This window comes from Gymnoscopelus microlampas (assembly GCF_963454915.1).
Source record: "Gymnoscopelus microlampas genome assembly, chromosome: 11".
In the NCBI taxonomy this organism is placed as follows: domain Eukaryota; kingdom Metazoa; phylum Chordata; class Actinopteri; order Myctophiformes; family Myctophidae; genus Gymnoscopelus; species Gymnoscopelus microlampas.
This window is the reverse complement of record NC_139948.1, coordinates 461,535-476,528: the sequence shown is the minus strand read 5'-3', so window position 1 is coordinate 476,528 and position 14,994 is coordinate 461,535. Positions and strand designations below refer to the sequence as shown.

Sequence of the window (14,994 nt, the reverse complement as noted above, 5' to 3'; positions counted from 1 at the left end):
AGGTCATGTCTCGGGGGGCACGGTGGCGCAGTCGGTAGCGCTGTCGCCTCACAGCTAAAAGGTCCTGGGTTCAATTCCCGCCGGGGACGCTGTGGGCGCTGGGGGTGTGTTCTCTCCTCCGCGTCATCAGTGCCCATACCCTAGGTGGTGTTGGTGAAAGGGCCTCTCTGTGTGGAGTTTGCATGTTCTCCCTGTGTCTCCTAGGGTAGGTACCCTCACAAAAACATGCAGTAATCCTGGTCTCTATACTGACTCCCCCTGGCCAGCCGGGGCACTTGATGGAGGGGAAAGGAACTGGTTGGAATAACGTGTTCCTTCCACGCGCTACGTCTAACCAGGGAACCTCCCCCCTGTTGGGTGATAAGAAGCGGCTTGCTAGCTCTCATGCATTGAAGGAGGCATGAGCTCGGCTATAGGCTCTCCCTAGGCTAGCAGAGGGAGTGTAGCGCCCAGGATTACATAGACAATTGGCACTGGGTAAAAAAAATGAGTTACAAAATCGTGGGATAAAAATGTAAGAAAAAAAAAGCAAAAGAGCAAGCAGGCCGGCTCTATTAGCTCAATGGTATAAAAAAAAAAGAAAAAGAGAATATGTCTGCACTTGTGCAGGAAAAAAGGGTTCAAATCCAGCTTTAAATACGGGGTGCCGTGATTTTCAGTGATCCCCCCCCCCCCCCCCCCTAAAACATAATCATCAGGTATTATGGTTACACTAGGAGGAAGATTTTTTTCAAAAAAGTGTACGCTCTATACTAGTGTATTTACTTTTGAAACGACAAGCTCACAACGTGTAAACAACGTGTAACACACGCACGCACGCACGCATGCGCACACACACACACACACACACACACACACACACACACACACACACACACACACACACAGGGTTTAAGTGGTTAAGTATTTTTCATAAAATTGAATTCCATTCTGAATGGGGACGCTAGCGTTCATGTGTCTTTTTCATGCCAAGGACCCCCAAATCAATGTGTTTGGCCACGGACCCCCACCTGAAAATGTTTTTTCCATAAACAAGATTTGTACTGTAAGAAAAAGAAAGATAGCCGATGTAATTTATCTAGATTTAAAGTGGTTAAACTGATTTCTATGTTAAATCAAATAATTGTGATGGGGACCCCCTGGAATCCCCTCAAGAAACCCCCAGGGGTCCCCGAACCCCACTTTGAGAACCACTCAGGTTAACCCATTGAACTTGTGATCAGTTTCCTGTTTATCCTGCGTGTGATTGGAGACATATTTGGTTAATCACCTGAATCCACATCTGCTCTTTGCTGCGATTGGATGATGCTTCAAAACGCTGACAGTGTGCTTTCCCACTGCCTCCTGGGAATTATTTAATACTGCCTGGCATAACGGAGGCAATGAGAAAGAAGCTGAGATTCAGTAATATCTGCCACGTGCACGCACACACACGTGCACATGCACGCACGCACGCACGCACGCACACATTTGTATTACTATACTAGGACATCAACATTTTAGGATGGCATTGAAAATAGCTGAAAGTAGCTAAACATTTGCAGAAAAATAGCAGGTCTACTTTTCGGTCGACATGATACGGAAACCTCGAATCCTAACTCCCCAATTTAACGTCTATACTAATCCTCTACAATTGTAGCCTGGGACCAGACAAATCTGCCAGTGCATTAAAAAAAAATGCACTCAGCGATTTGGGTCTGGCACCGCTCCATAGAGAATCCATTTCCTGCTCCAGAAGATGGGGGTGACCAATCAGGGCCCAGTATTCAAGTATGGGAGACTGTAATTGGTAGTTGGTTTGTAGGTCTAACCAATTGTGTCGAGAGTCATTGTTTTGATCCCGCCCCCTTGGGAAAAAAAACTTCCTCATGGAAGCACCAGACTCATATCCACGCAGTGATATAGTCTGGCTACGCGAGGCTACTACAATTGTGAGGACCAGTAAGATGGTCCTCACAATGTCTGTTTCTCACATTCTACTAGCTTGTAGGGACATTCAGTACTCACAGGTATAGTACAAGCTTGTGCGCGCCACAAACACGCGCGCACACACACACACACACACCATCTTCAACCAACCATCTTCAACCATTTGCCTGAGACATTTAATCACCAAATCAGCACACAGCGGGTTATTATCAGATTATGGGATTATCCCGTCGCCACTGGGAAATCCAACTGCCCAAACACACACACGCACACGCACACGCACGCACGCACACACACACACACACACACACACACACACACACACACACACACACACACACACACACACACACACACACACACACACACACACACACACACAGAGAGAGGACACAGAGAGAGGACACACAGACGTATGCATGGATGCAGTGCTTTTGTGACTTTACAGTCACAAGATCACCCTCTATAGGTAGGGAAGGGAAGTTGCTCCCACGCAAGACAATAACAGATTGATCCAAATACAACGGGTGTTCAGAACATTATCTCTGAAATCTTTCTACTACTTCTCTTAATAAACTTCTGTCTTTCTAACAAAAGCTTTTTTTTGCGTCAGGGTCATTCAAATGTTTTCTTATCTTCTCATATATTGTCTTTTAAGATACTGCATGATCATTTTTCTATTTCATTATCAGTGAGTCAATTTAATCTAATGTAAATCTAATGTTTTAAATCTAAAATATGAAAAAGGTTACTCTCCTACAGGAGAGCACCATTTATAGCTCCAAACCAGAAGTTAAAAAAACGACAAGCTCACAAGGCATTGTGACCATTGTTGTCACCATTGTTAGTGTAAATGGTGATGATGCTAGCATTGTTCCAGCACTGAGGCCTGCAGCCAGGTGTCCAGAGCTCGCTGATAAACAGATGGAGCGCTCTAGTGCTGAGGTGTCCTTCCTGTTCCCAGCACCGTAAATGTAGGAGCAAGTGATATAGTTTTTTTGTTCAAATAAACATTAAATACCTCTATGTCATACATGGGCAACTGGCGGCCCGGGGGCCACATGTTTCCCCCACCTTCACTTACTGCGGCCCACAGGTTAATATTGGATTACTGACATATTATTGATTTCAGCTGTTACAATTCCAAACACGCAAGCATGACCCTCTTTAATTACTTCAGTGTACATTAGTAGCTTAATAGTAGCTTAATGACTAGTATTAAAATGCTATTGTCTTTTTTTACATCCAATGTATTTGTATTTAAGTTCATAAAGTTAACCTAAGTATAACTACAGGATATGCTTATATAACTATATAATATATATTTATATTTAAGTTCATAAAGTTAACATAAGTATTACTAAATGCATTTGAAATTAAATTAAAATGTTACTTTTCAGGAACATAAATCCTTACCAATAGCTTTCTTCACAAATGTGTTCATAAAAAGGTGTCTACTAACACCTCTCAATTTGTTCCATCTCAACTCCCTTGAGAAACGTTGTGGGAGCCAATCAAAGTCGGGGCACCCAGAGGGCCTGGGCAGAAACTTAAAATTACAATTGGCCAAAATGAACTTGTAGGATGTCTAATTATAGGTTTTCAGGGGTCCAAAATCCATTCCAGTTATTAGTTTTAAGTAAAACATTACTCGTGGACATAAAATCGGTCACACCTACTTTTCAGGGGCCTATCCATCAAATTGTGGTTGCCATAATTGTCACTTAATTATCTGTGTTGAGTAGTATATTTTGATTCTTGGGGTTCTTAGAAAGTCAAATAAAGATATCTCCATTTTCTTCTGTTGTGTTTAGTTTGCACAATTAGCTAATTATTGGCCAAAAACTGGAAATCGTAATAATTTTGCTTCTAAATAACTTCATCATAATTCAATTACTGCATTTTTCACTTTTTCCAACTTAAAGAGATGATCCCAGACTCTCATAGACTTTAAGTCTATGTTTACATGTCCAGACATTATTACCTAACTAAATCATGCAACCCTTTGTCATCAGCATAATTTGCATAAATTATGTAATAAATAAGCTGAAACCAGGAAATAGTATAGCCAGCAAAAGCTGGCTGACCAGGTGGTGGAACTGAAGCATGGTCAGAGATCAATCTGAAAGAAGACATTGGCCAACACAAGTTTACCGCCCGCCTACATGCCCTCTTCACAGTGAGTGTGACCTGCTATGCACAGACAAGAGCAGCTCATGACCATACTCAAGGAACTGCCCAACCAGGATAGCACTAGTGATGATAACTTTGGCGATGCTGATCAGCAACCATACATCTACCAGTGATGGTTAGACCATGTAAACTAAGTAACTATCATGGATGGAATGGCAGTGGTACAGGGAATTGGAAAGCCATCATGGATCATGTGCCCAGCAGGCCACTGGCCACACTGGACAGCAAGTCCAAGGAGTGTATAGGGAGATCCATGTAGTGTATGACCACTACAATATCCCATCTTTACTGAAGGAGGCCACACGGAAGAGATTCCAGGGTGGCAAGCCTCCAACTACTTACCATGTGGAAGATGACAAACCATTGGGAAAGGTTTCAGCAAAACAGTTCCTGTCAAACAGCATCAAAGATGAGCAGACTGTCTATCTCGTCAAGAAAGCCCTCCAACTCTCCAACCAAAAGTTTATATAGTCACTCTCTATAGCTTGCACAAGTATAGTACAACATGTGGCCCATAGGCCAATAGCGTGAGTCAGCTTGATGTACAAGTAGGCTACATCCCCCAGCCATGATGTAAAAGTACACCCCCTGGACATGGCAAAAGTATGTCGCAGGGACTTCCAATCTAACCTTGATGTCTTTGTATGACCCGGCCAGGGAATCAAACCCGACCTCCCAATCTCAAGGCGGACAATCTAACCACCAGGCCACTAAACTGGTAGCTCATACAAAGAGGCTGCATAATCCTGACCTGCACAGCATGGATGCTGTCTGAAGAGGGGCAACAAAACTCTGGATTGAGTTCACTGACACTGATGTCTTTTTTTCTTGCAAAATGATGGTAGCATCAGCTATGCAAGCACACCTACGTACTCGGGAACAAGAAACAGATAATAGCAAGAACAAGATAACAGATAACAGTAGTGCATGCACTTGGTAAAGGGATGGCTGCAGCCTTACAATGGTCCCATGCCTTCTCTGTAGCTGACAGGACATTTTGCTGGTGGACATCGATGATGATGGGGCAGATGGAGATAACATGGTTACAAAACTGTGTAATGGAAGATGCCATCAAGACTAGTTTCATTAGTGTTTATTTTGTTTGTATATGTATACTCGGTAATAATTTCTCGTTTTCATACATTTTATGTGCACTATGCAGTTTATTGCTATTAAAATAAACTTTAATCTTGGTAGACTGACACATTTTTGTATTCTTTATTTTGATAACTATTTTTTGTACATAATGTATGCAAATGATACTAATAAGGAAAGGTTGCATGATTTAGTTATTGGAAGAGATTAATGTATGAACATCCAAACAGACTTAGACTCTCAGATCACCTCTCAATTATTAGCAAAAATATATCTATGTCCTGGTTTCAGCCAAATTATTACATTGTTTATGGAAAGTATACTAATTACAAATGGATGCATGATTTAGTCATTGCAAGATAATACATTTCTGGATATGGAAATAATAAACAGACTTTATGTCTATACTTTCAGCTTATTTATTACATCATTTATTTATGCCAATTATGCTGATGACAAAGGGTTGCATGACTTAATTATGGTAAGGTAATAATGTCTGGACATGGAGTCTATGAGAGTATGAGATGACCTCTCTAAGTTGAAAAAGTCAAACATTCTGCACTTTCTTGATTTCTTAATATTATTTGTGCATAATGTATGCATATTATGGTAATGAGGAAAGGTTGCATGACTGCACCATGGTAATCGATTCATTTCTGGACATCTCAAACACGGACCAGTTTTTGACCAATACATAATTATGCAAATTACACAAACAACAAAATAAAATTGAGATATCTTTATTTGACTTTCTAAGATCCCAACAATCAAAATGTACCACTCAACAACCACAAAATGTACCACTCAACAAAGTATATAAATAAGTGACAATTACGGCCACCACAATTTGATGGATAGGCTCCCTGAAAAGTAGGCGTGGCTAATTTTATGGCCAGGAGTACTTTTTTACTAAAAACTAATGGTTGGAAAACTTAACTTGGAATGGATTCAGGGTAAACCTATAATTACATTTTGGACAATTGTAATTTTTCCAAGTTTTTGCCCAGGCCCTCCAGGTACCCCAACTTTGATTGGCTCCCACAAAGTTTCCCAAGGGAGTTGGGTTGGAATAAATTCAGAGGTGTTACACCTTTATGAAAACATTTTTGAAGAAAGCTATTGGTAAGCATTTATTTTCCAGATTGGTCAGAAAGTTGTCTAACTTTCCCTAACTACATAGGAGGGAATTGAGGTGGTTTACAGTTCTGCTGGTTTGGCGTGTCAGAGACAGATAGGCTATGTTTAGTCTATCTGCATAGAGCTGATGTCCCTGCAACTGAATGCAGTGCAGGACAGATTGACAGAACGTCACTTCACTTCACTTCAGCCTGCCTTGCTTTTCCCTGGGTTTTAAATAGAACTGTTCACCCCCTAATTCTATTTCTTCCATTGTTAGCAATCCATAGAATGGAAACTGACAGGGGAGTGAAGTTCGGGTCAACGGCGAGAGAGAGAGAGGTATGAGAGCAGAAAAACAGAGAAAGCAATCTTATAATCTCCTTCTTTCTTTAATTAACCTCTGGAACACTAGCATCCCTATTCTGAGGTGAACTCAGCAAAAATAGCAGATCCACAGATCGCTATATTTGCCGAAGACATTTGATGTAGAAGAAAATACAAGCAGATGATAAAAGATGACAGTCTGTCATTTAATATTGTGCTGTTGGGTTGAAACCTTGTATGTCCAAGACCGTTCCTTTTTTATTATTACTTTAAAAACTATAGCCTGAAAATAGCCTGACACCAGGGTTTCCGGTTAGACCGATAAAATGTTTAATTGGCCGTTAAAATGTTGTTATTGGGCTATTTTATTATTTAAGCCTATTATTAACACATTGGGTGCCAGCATTTCAAGGTTTCTGCCCAACAGCAACAATATGCTTTTGTTATGCATTCCTCCCTATCGCATTTACTTATATAGCTTTTTGATGTTTTGTTTTCCTTTTAGATGTATTTTTATGGTGAGGCTCTGGCAGTAGTGATGGCCACTGTTTAGCCCAGTGGTTCAAACATTTTAGCTTGAGACCCAAAAGAGAAATTTGATGTCTTCCCAGGACCCAAACTAGTGAAAAAAGATGATCTACAAGCTCACACACAACAAATTGTGGTGTGACACGGGAGAGCTTGTAGATCTGCTAATTTCACTACTTCTTAAAGTTATTTTTTTTCCCCTCAGATTTGTTGTATATTCGTGAAATTCTTTTGAAACAAATATGTTTGAAATGTTTTTTAATTCATGGATTTTTTTCTGTTTGTTTGTTTGTTTATTCGTTCAGTCATTCATTAATTTGTTCATTCATTCATTGTATCTGCTTTGTTTCTGTATTAAAGTGTCCAATAAAAAAATTGTTGTTTTCTAAAAAAAGGACAACCTCCCGTGCTTCTACAAGGGTACATCAGTCCTCGCCCTCCCCTCAGTATTTGGGGTTTAGGGACGGGGACGTCATGAAGCAGTGTGTACACTCTGCTCCCAGTAGAACACACACACACACACACAGGAGCTGTCCAGACCGTCTGGCAGAGTAACCCCGCCGTTTAGCAGGCCGTCCTCACTCACTAAATATAAACCACTTCCTGTCTCCAGTCTTCTCCTGGCTCAATGATTCTCAATCGTGTTTAGTTGCAGGGACCCCCGGTTTGATTCGCATCAGGCCACGGACCCCCACTTGACACCACTTGTTTAATCTCTGGAACCCGTCTCTACAATGCTAATTTAGAGTTACAGACCTGTAAGGGTACATTCGGTTCCGTTCGTACACTCTTAAGAATTACAGGCCTGTAAGAGTACATTTGGTTCCATTTGTATAGACCCAAGTGTCTATTTCAACCCTTGTTGGTCCCCAGGCCTGATGTCGACAAACATTGGTGTAAATGAGCAACCAGCTGGGAAAAAACTGAGACCGTAAATTATGTGGAAATGTGAAGGTGAGAACAGCCCCAGCCAAACGAGCAGGGTTTACCCTCAGCAGCCCGACTGGGTGATGTCTCCACCAGAGCTCTTGGTGGTCTCCAGGGTGGTGAACTCCTCTGCGCAGGTGGGGTGGATACCGATGGTGCCGTCCAGCTGAGCTTTGGTCAGGCCACACTTCATGGCCGCACCGAAGCCCTGCGTCACCTCGCCGGCATTCGGACCCAAGTAGTGGAACCCGATCACGCGATCGTCGTCCAGCTTGCAGATGACCTTGGAGTAGCACTTGTTCTTGTCCCTGTTGGGCACCGCAAACTCCAGGGGCGAGAACAGCTTGTGGAACACCTCGATGTTGTCCTGGCCGTACAGTTCTGCGGCCCTCTCCTCGGAGAGGCCGCAGGAGCCGTACTCTAGTGGGGTGAATACCGTGGTGGGCACGTTGACGTAGTCGCACTTGAGCGCCGAGCCGGCATACAGGCGCCGCGCCAGCAGCTTGCCGGCCTGGATGGCCACCGGCGTCAGCTCCCACTTGCCCTCTAGGATATCCCCGACGGCGTAGATGTGGGGCACGTTGGTCTGCTCCTCGTCGCTCACCGGGATCTTCCCATTCTCGGGATTGACCTCGACTCCCGCCGCCTCCAGGCCCATCTTGTCTGTGCAGGCATCCCGGCCGACCGCTATCAACACAGTGTTGTATTCACCCTCGACGAGCGCATCGCTCTCCGCGGAGCGGGACGTTACTCTCAGCCTGCCGGGCGCACCCGCCTCCAACTCCTCCACCTTCACCGGAACGTGTCTGCGGAGGAACCTGACGCCGTGCGCCTCCATGTGCCGGCCGGCCCGTTCGGCCACGTCTTGGTCGAAGCCTCTGAGGAGGACGGACCTCACCATGACGGTCACGTCCAGGCCGATGCCGGCCAGGAAGCCGGCGCACTCCAGGGCCACGTAGGAGGCCCCGATCACCAGCGTCTTCCCGGGACAGTGGGGCAGCCAGAACAGGTCGTCGCTGGTGATGCAGTGTTCCTTGTCTCCCGGGATGCCCAGGTAGCGAGGCCTCTGGCCCGTGGCCAGGACAAACGTGGCTGCCGTGTGGAAGGTTTCCTTGCTCACCTTACCTTGCTTGCTTATTTTCACCGCCTTGATCTTGTGCGGCTCGGTGAACTCTGCGTAGGCGTTGACGTAATCAACTTTTTTGTCCGTCAGCGCCACCCTGTAGTTGAAGTTGAGCTCTTTGATGTGGTCGTTGACGGCCTCCCTCATGCTCGCCCAGTTGTGCGTTGCCGTCTCGCCGATCTCCCAGCCAAACGTGGGGGCGTCCCGCACGGCCGTGCCGAGCACGGCCGCCTGGTGCATGAGCTTCTTGGGGATGCAGCCCACGTTCACACACGTCCCACCCAGACCCCAGGTGGTCCCTTTCGGCGTCGGGACCACGTAGTCCAAAACCATCACCTTCTTCCCCAGCGCGGCGGCTTCTTTCGAGCAGGCCATGCCGCCGGAGCCTCCGCCGATGACGATGAGGTCGTAATCGTAGGCATTCCTGTCTCCTCCACTCAGCAGCTGCTGCAGCACGCCGTCCTTGTGCGCCTGCATGGTGTCGTCGCAGCCACCCACGTGCGTGCCGTTGACGAAGACGTTGGGCACGGTCTTCTGACCCGTCATCTCCAACAGCACGTCCTGATACCCGGGTCCGTCCTGGGCGTGGTCCAGCTCCACCGCGTTGCATTCCACCTCCAGCTCTTTGAACAGACCCTTCACCTTTACGCAGTATGGACAGTGGCTCTTGCTGAATATGACCACCGCGTTGGTGTCGATGAGTGCCCGGATTCTGGACTTGAGTTCCTTACGACCGGAGTCGTTCCCGACGGGAGGCATATCCGTCATGTTTGCGTCTGCTTCTTTAAAGACGATAAATGCCTCAATTGACCAGAGTTTTTCCCCAATAAAATGTACCCTACAGCTGAGTTGTGTGCTATATTAGATGGACCTTGTATCATCAGTGTGTCAAAACATACATGTTGGACAGTGGGAGTATCCGTGAGAGCTCTGCTATTTAAATTGTACCAGCAGCACAAATGTCACGGCAATAATAGTGCCTCACATGTAGTGACATCATGATTTTGCCCAAATATGGAGATTACATCATTTGTTTTACCGCAAATGATGACTAATGCTCTATATTTATCTAAACAGAAGTTGTAATTCCCACTACAAGAAAACACAGAGAGAGAGAGAGAGAGAGAGAGAGAGAGAGAGCATCAGCTGGTGATGTTTTGCAGGTCCTGAGGCCGTGCAGCATCTGGGACATTTACACTGTGTGTGTGTGTGTGTGTGTGTGTGTGTGTGTGTGTGTGTGTGTGTGTGTGTGTGTGTGTGTGTGTGTGTGTGTGTGTGTGTGTGTGTGTGTGTGTGTGTGTGTGTGTGTGTGTGTGTGTGTGTGCTGCTGGACCCCGGGGACTGCAGTGTGAAGCCGTTCGCTCGGATCAGCGCTTCTTCCGGAACCATCGGACGGTGTGGTAATGCTGCCGTCAGACCTTATAGCTGACTGATCCTCAATGCGTTCGTCTTTGAGCTGGGAACGCTTTGTTATCCCTTTGGTTGCACAGCCCCTCCACACTGTCGCTGTCGGGTGGAAACCTCGTAAGTCCAGATTATTTAACCCATTAAGACCTGAGACCGATTCTACAAATGCTTTCTAAACCAGTAGTTCTTTCAATATTTATTAAAAAAAACAAAACAATGCGGCACGAAGTGACGCATTGTGAGCTTGTAGATATTTTTGAATAGCCAAGGCAATTATCTAAAGTGACACAGATGGTTTCCCGATTTAATGGGTTAGAAAAACGTTTAAAATGTGCAATTGTGCAACCCTCTTGTATGGCAAAGTAGGGCGTTAATTCATGGACAAAAGTGTAAATAAGGAGATATGAGGTTTCTGCCCGATTGCAACAATATTCTAGTTACTTATGGAATATTAGGGGGGTGGGCATAATTACAAAACTGTACTCAAGCACAATACTTGAGTACATGTACTTCCTTATTTCCCACCCCTGATGAAATCATTGAACGGCGAAGTTTAGAGAATGTCGAAAGAACCAAGGTCAAGAGTATACACAGTATAATTTGTATTCATCGCGTAGCCTGATGCAGTTACCGCTGACGCGGCCAATTCTTTTCTTCCTTGTGGGAAAAAACTCATGTATATTCATTAAAAAGACAAAACCAAGATATTTATAAGAAGTCTTATCGGAGTCTCCCACAGCCTTGTGGGGGACTGTGATAAGACAAGAGGCTAAAGGCAAAACACACTGACGGAACAGCCACTGATGGAGGAGCACCACAGGCAAATATGCACATATTGTATTTTTTCTTTTTATATTGGAAGCTTGTATCATACAGAGTCAGATACAGTACGGTGTATCAATCTATGTTCCAAACTAGTTTTTTTTTTGCCCCCCCCCCCCCCCCCCCACACACACACAGACACACACACACACACACACACACACACACAAAAACACTTTTTACTCCACTACAATTATTTGAACACTTTAGCTACTTTGCATATTTAGATTCTTATGAACTTTGCTTTCTGCTCACAATGTTTTGTTTTCATTCGGGTTTTTTTAGATTACAATTATTATTATTATTAATGAATTATACAAGAGGAGACTATGTTTTCACTTTCCGTCCCCCGTCCCCCTCGGCCAAGCTAACATTGGTCAAGCCTCACGTGACACGTGACAATACGTTGAAAGAGTGTGCTCGGATTGGCTAGTGAGACGCATGACGTATAGCGGCCTTTAAATAGATGTGTCACTTTGAAAGAGTCTTGGTCTCTTTCAAAGTGAGGTAAGACAGGAATAATCACGAAATGGCTGAGAAATGGCGGAGCAATACATTATGTAGACACACTGGTGTCATCACAATACGTAATATAAATAGCTTAGACAGGATTAATCAAGAACAGTACATTCCAGTACAAACTGATATCACAGTTGATGACAGTTGATAGCACGGTTCTGCTGGCGGAGACTTGTGCTCCGAGGAGCACATTTTCTAGTTATTATTATTATTATTGTCTCCGCCAGGAGAGTTTGTTTTCACTTTCCGTCAGCCAAGCAAACATTGGTCGAGCCTCACGTGACACTTGACAATACGGTGAAATAGTGTGATCTGATTGGCTAGTGACATATAACGGGCTATGAATACATGTGTCACTTTGCCTTGCCTCTTTCAAAGTGAGGTAAGACAGGAATAATCACGAAATGGCTGAGAAATGGCGGATACTGTAACAATTGGATAGGACACTTACACAGACAGGACAGATAGGACACTTATACAGACAGGACGGATAGGACACTTATACAGACAGGACGGATAGGACACTTATACAGACAGGACGGATAGGACACTTATACAGACAGGACGGATAGGACACTTACATAGACAGGACGGATAGGACACTTATACAGACAGGACGGATAGGACACTTATACAGACAGGACGGATAGGACACTTATACAGACAGGACGGATAGGACAGTTATACAGTAACTCCAGGTGGGGATACCAGTTTTATCCAACTAAGGTTTGGATAAAACAGACGGATAGGACACGGATAGGACACTTGTGTCATGTTACTATGACACAGTAACATGTTCTAATTAGAACATAAGAATTAGAACATTCCCAACATTCCCAACATTCCCAACATTCCCAACATTCCCAACATTCCCAACACAAGTCTGCTGGCGGAGACTTGTGCTCCGAGGAGCACTTTTTCTAGTTATTATTATTATTGTCTCCGCCAGGAGACTATGTTTTCACTTTCCGTCCCCCCCCCTCGGCCAAGCTAACATTGGTCAAGCCTCACGTGACACCTGACAATACGTTGAAAGAGTGTGCTCTGATTGGCTAGTGAGACGCATGACGTATAGCGGCCTATAAATAGATGTGTCACTTTGAAAGAGTCTTGGCATCTTTCAAAGTGAGGTAAGACAGGAGTAATCACGAAATGGCTGAGAAATGGCGGAGTAACACTTAAGACAGGATTAATCAAGTAACACTTAAGACAGGATTAATCAGGAACAGTACTGGCAGAGACCTGTGCTCCGAGGAGCACATTTTCTAGTTATTATTATTATTGTCTCCGCCAGGAGAGTTTGTTTTCACTTTCCGTCAGCCAAGCAAACATTGGTCGAGCCTCACGTGACACTTGACAATACGGTGAAATAGTGTGATCTGATTGGCTAGTGACATATAACGGGCTATGAATACATGTGTCACTTTGCCTTGCCTCTTTCAAAGTGAGGTAAGACAGGAATAATCACGAAATGGCTGAGAAATGGCGGATACTGTAACAATTGGATAGGACACTTACTGTACACAGACAGGATAGATAGGACACTTAAACAGACAGGACGGATAGGACACTTACATAGACAGGACGGATAGGACACTTATACAGACAGGACGGATAGGACACTTATACAGACAGGACGGATAGGACACTTATACAGACAGGACGGATAGGACACTTATACAGACGGATAGGACACTTGTGTCATGTTACTATGACACAGTAACATGTTCTATTTTTTGTAAGAATTAGAACATAAGAATTAGAACATTCCCAACATTCCCAACACAAGTCTGCTGGCGGAGACTTGTGCTCCGAGGAGCACTTTTTCTAGTTATTATTATTATCCTTGACGCTGCAATACTATCCAGAGTAATACTATCCCCTGACTATAGACGGGTTTCCGCGCGACGTCATCACAGAGCAGAATGCGCAATCTGCGCATGCTTGGGGTAGAACGAACCCGGAAGCGCCGTTCACTCTGATGTTGTGTTCGGGAGTTAGATAGGCATAATGCTGCTATTATAGGCATAATAGGCATAATGCTGCTATTATATACAAATAAAGGACAAACAGATCCAACTTCCGACAAATCATTTTTATTGAGTAAACAAGATATTACAAACTGCATAATTTAATCTACTTTCATTAAACCCGGTGAAGACCATTTCTTTTATGAATGGACATTTGACCAGAGCTGCTGCGGGTAATAGCGCCCTCTATAGGCTCACTTTAGAAATCGCATGCAAATCCCTCTCTTGCGCGCGCAGCATCCTCTCATGTTTACAAACAGGAAACCCGTCTATACAGAGCAGAGCCTTGAGGAGCTTTCTGTAGGTGCATAAATATACTACAAAGTGGACTGTTGAATGGGGACATGAACTACTGAATGGAGACATGGACTATTGCATGTGGACAAGGACTATTGAATGGGGACATGGACTATTGCATGTGGACATGGACTATTGAATGGGGACATGGACTATTTCATGGGGACATGGACTATTTCATGTGGACATGGACTATTTCATGTGGACATGGACTATTGCATGTGGACATGGACTATTGAATGGGGACATGGACTATTGCATGTGGACAATGACTATTGAATGGGGACATGGACTATTGCATGTGGACAAGGACTATTGAATGGGGACATGGACTATTGCATGTGGACAAGGACTATTGCATGTGGACATGGACTATTGCATGTGGACATTGGACTATTGAATGGGGACATGGACTATTGCATGTGGACAAGGACTATTGAATGGGGACATGGACTATTGCATGTGGACAAGGACTATTGAATGGGGACATGGACTATTGCATGTGGACAAGGACTATTGAATGGGGACATGGACTATTGAATGGGGACATGGACTATTGAATGGGGACATGGACTATTGAATGGGGACGTGGACTATTGCATACATGGACTATTGAATGGGGACATGGGCAATTATATGTGGACATGAACTATTGCATGTGGACATGGGCTATTGAATGGT

The 14,994-nt window shown here is 44.3% G+C and overlaps 2 protein-coding genes across 2 annotated transcripts in view; both read right to left on the bottom strand.

Annotated features, from left to right (window-relative positions):
* Positions 1-14,994, bottom strand: part of LOC311055764 (syntaxin-binding protein 4) — a gene marked incomplete at its 5' end in the record, with an annotated part of 229,815 nt that overhangs the window by 169,061 nt on the left and 45,760 nt on the right. The gene's annotated exons all lie outside the window — the stretch shown is intronic.
* Positions 8,180-9,997, bottom strand: LOC311056121 (thioredoxin reductase 1, cytoplasmic-like; the record flags this gene model as incomplete). Its single annotated transcript, XM_084072514.1, has 1 exon — positions 8,180-9,997. The coding sequence occupies one exon, from the start codon at positions 9,995-9,997 to the stop codon at positions 8,180-8,182; it is 1,818 nt and encodes a 605-aa protein (XP_083928640.1).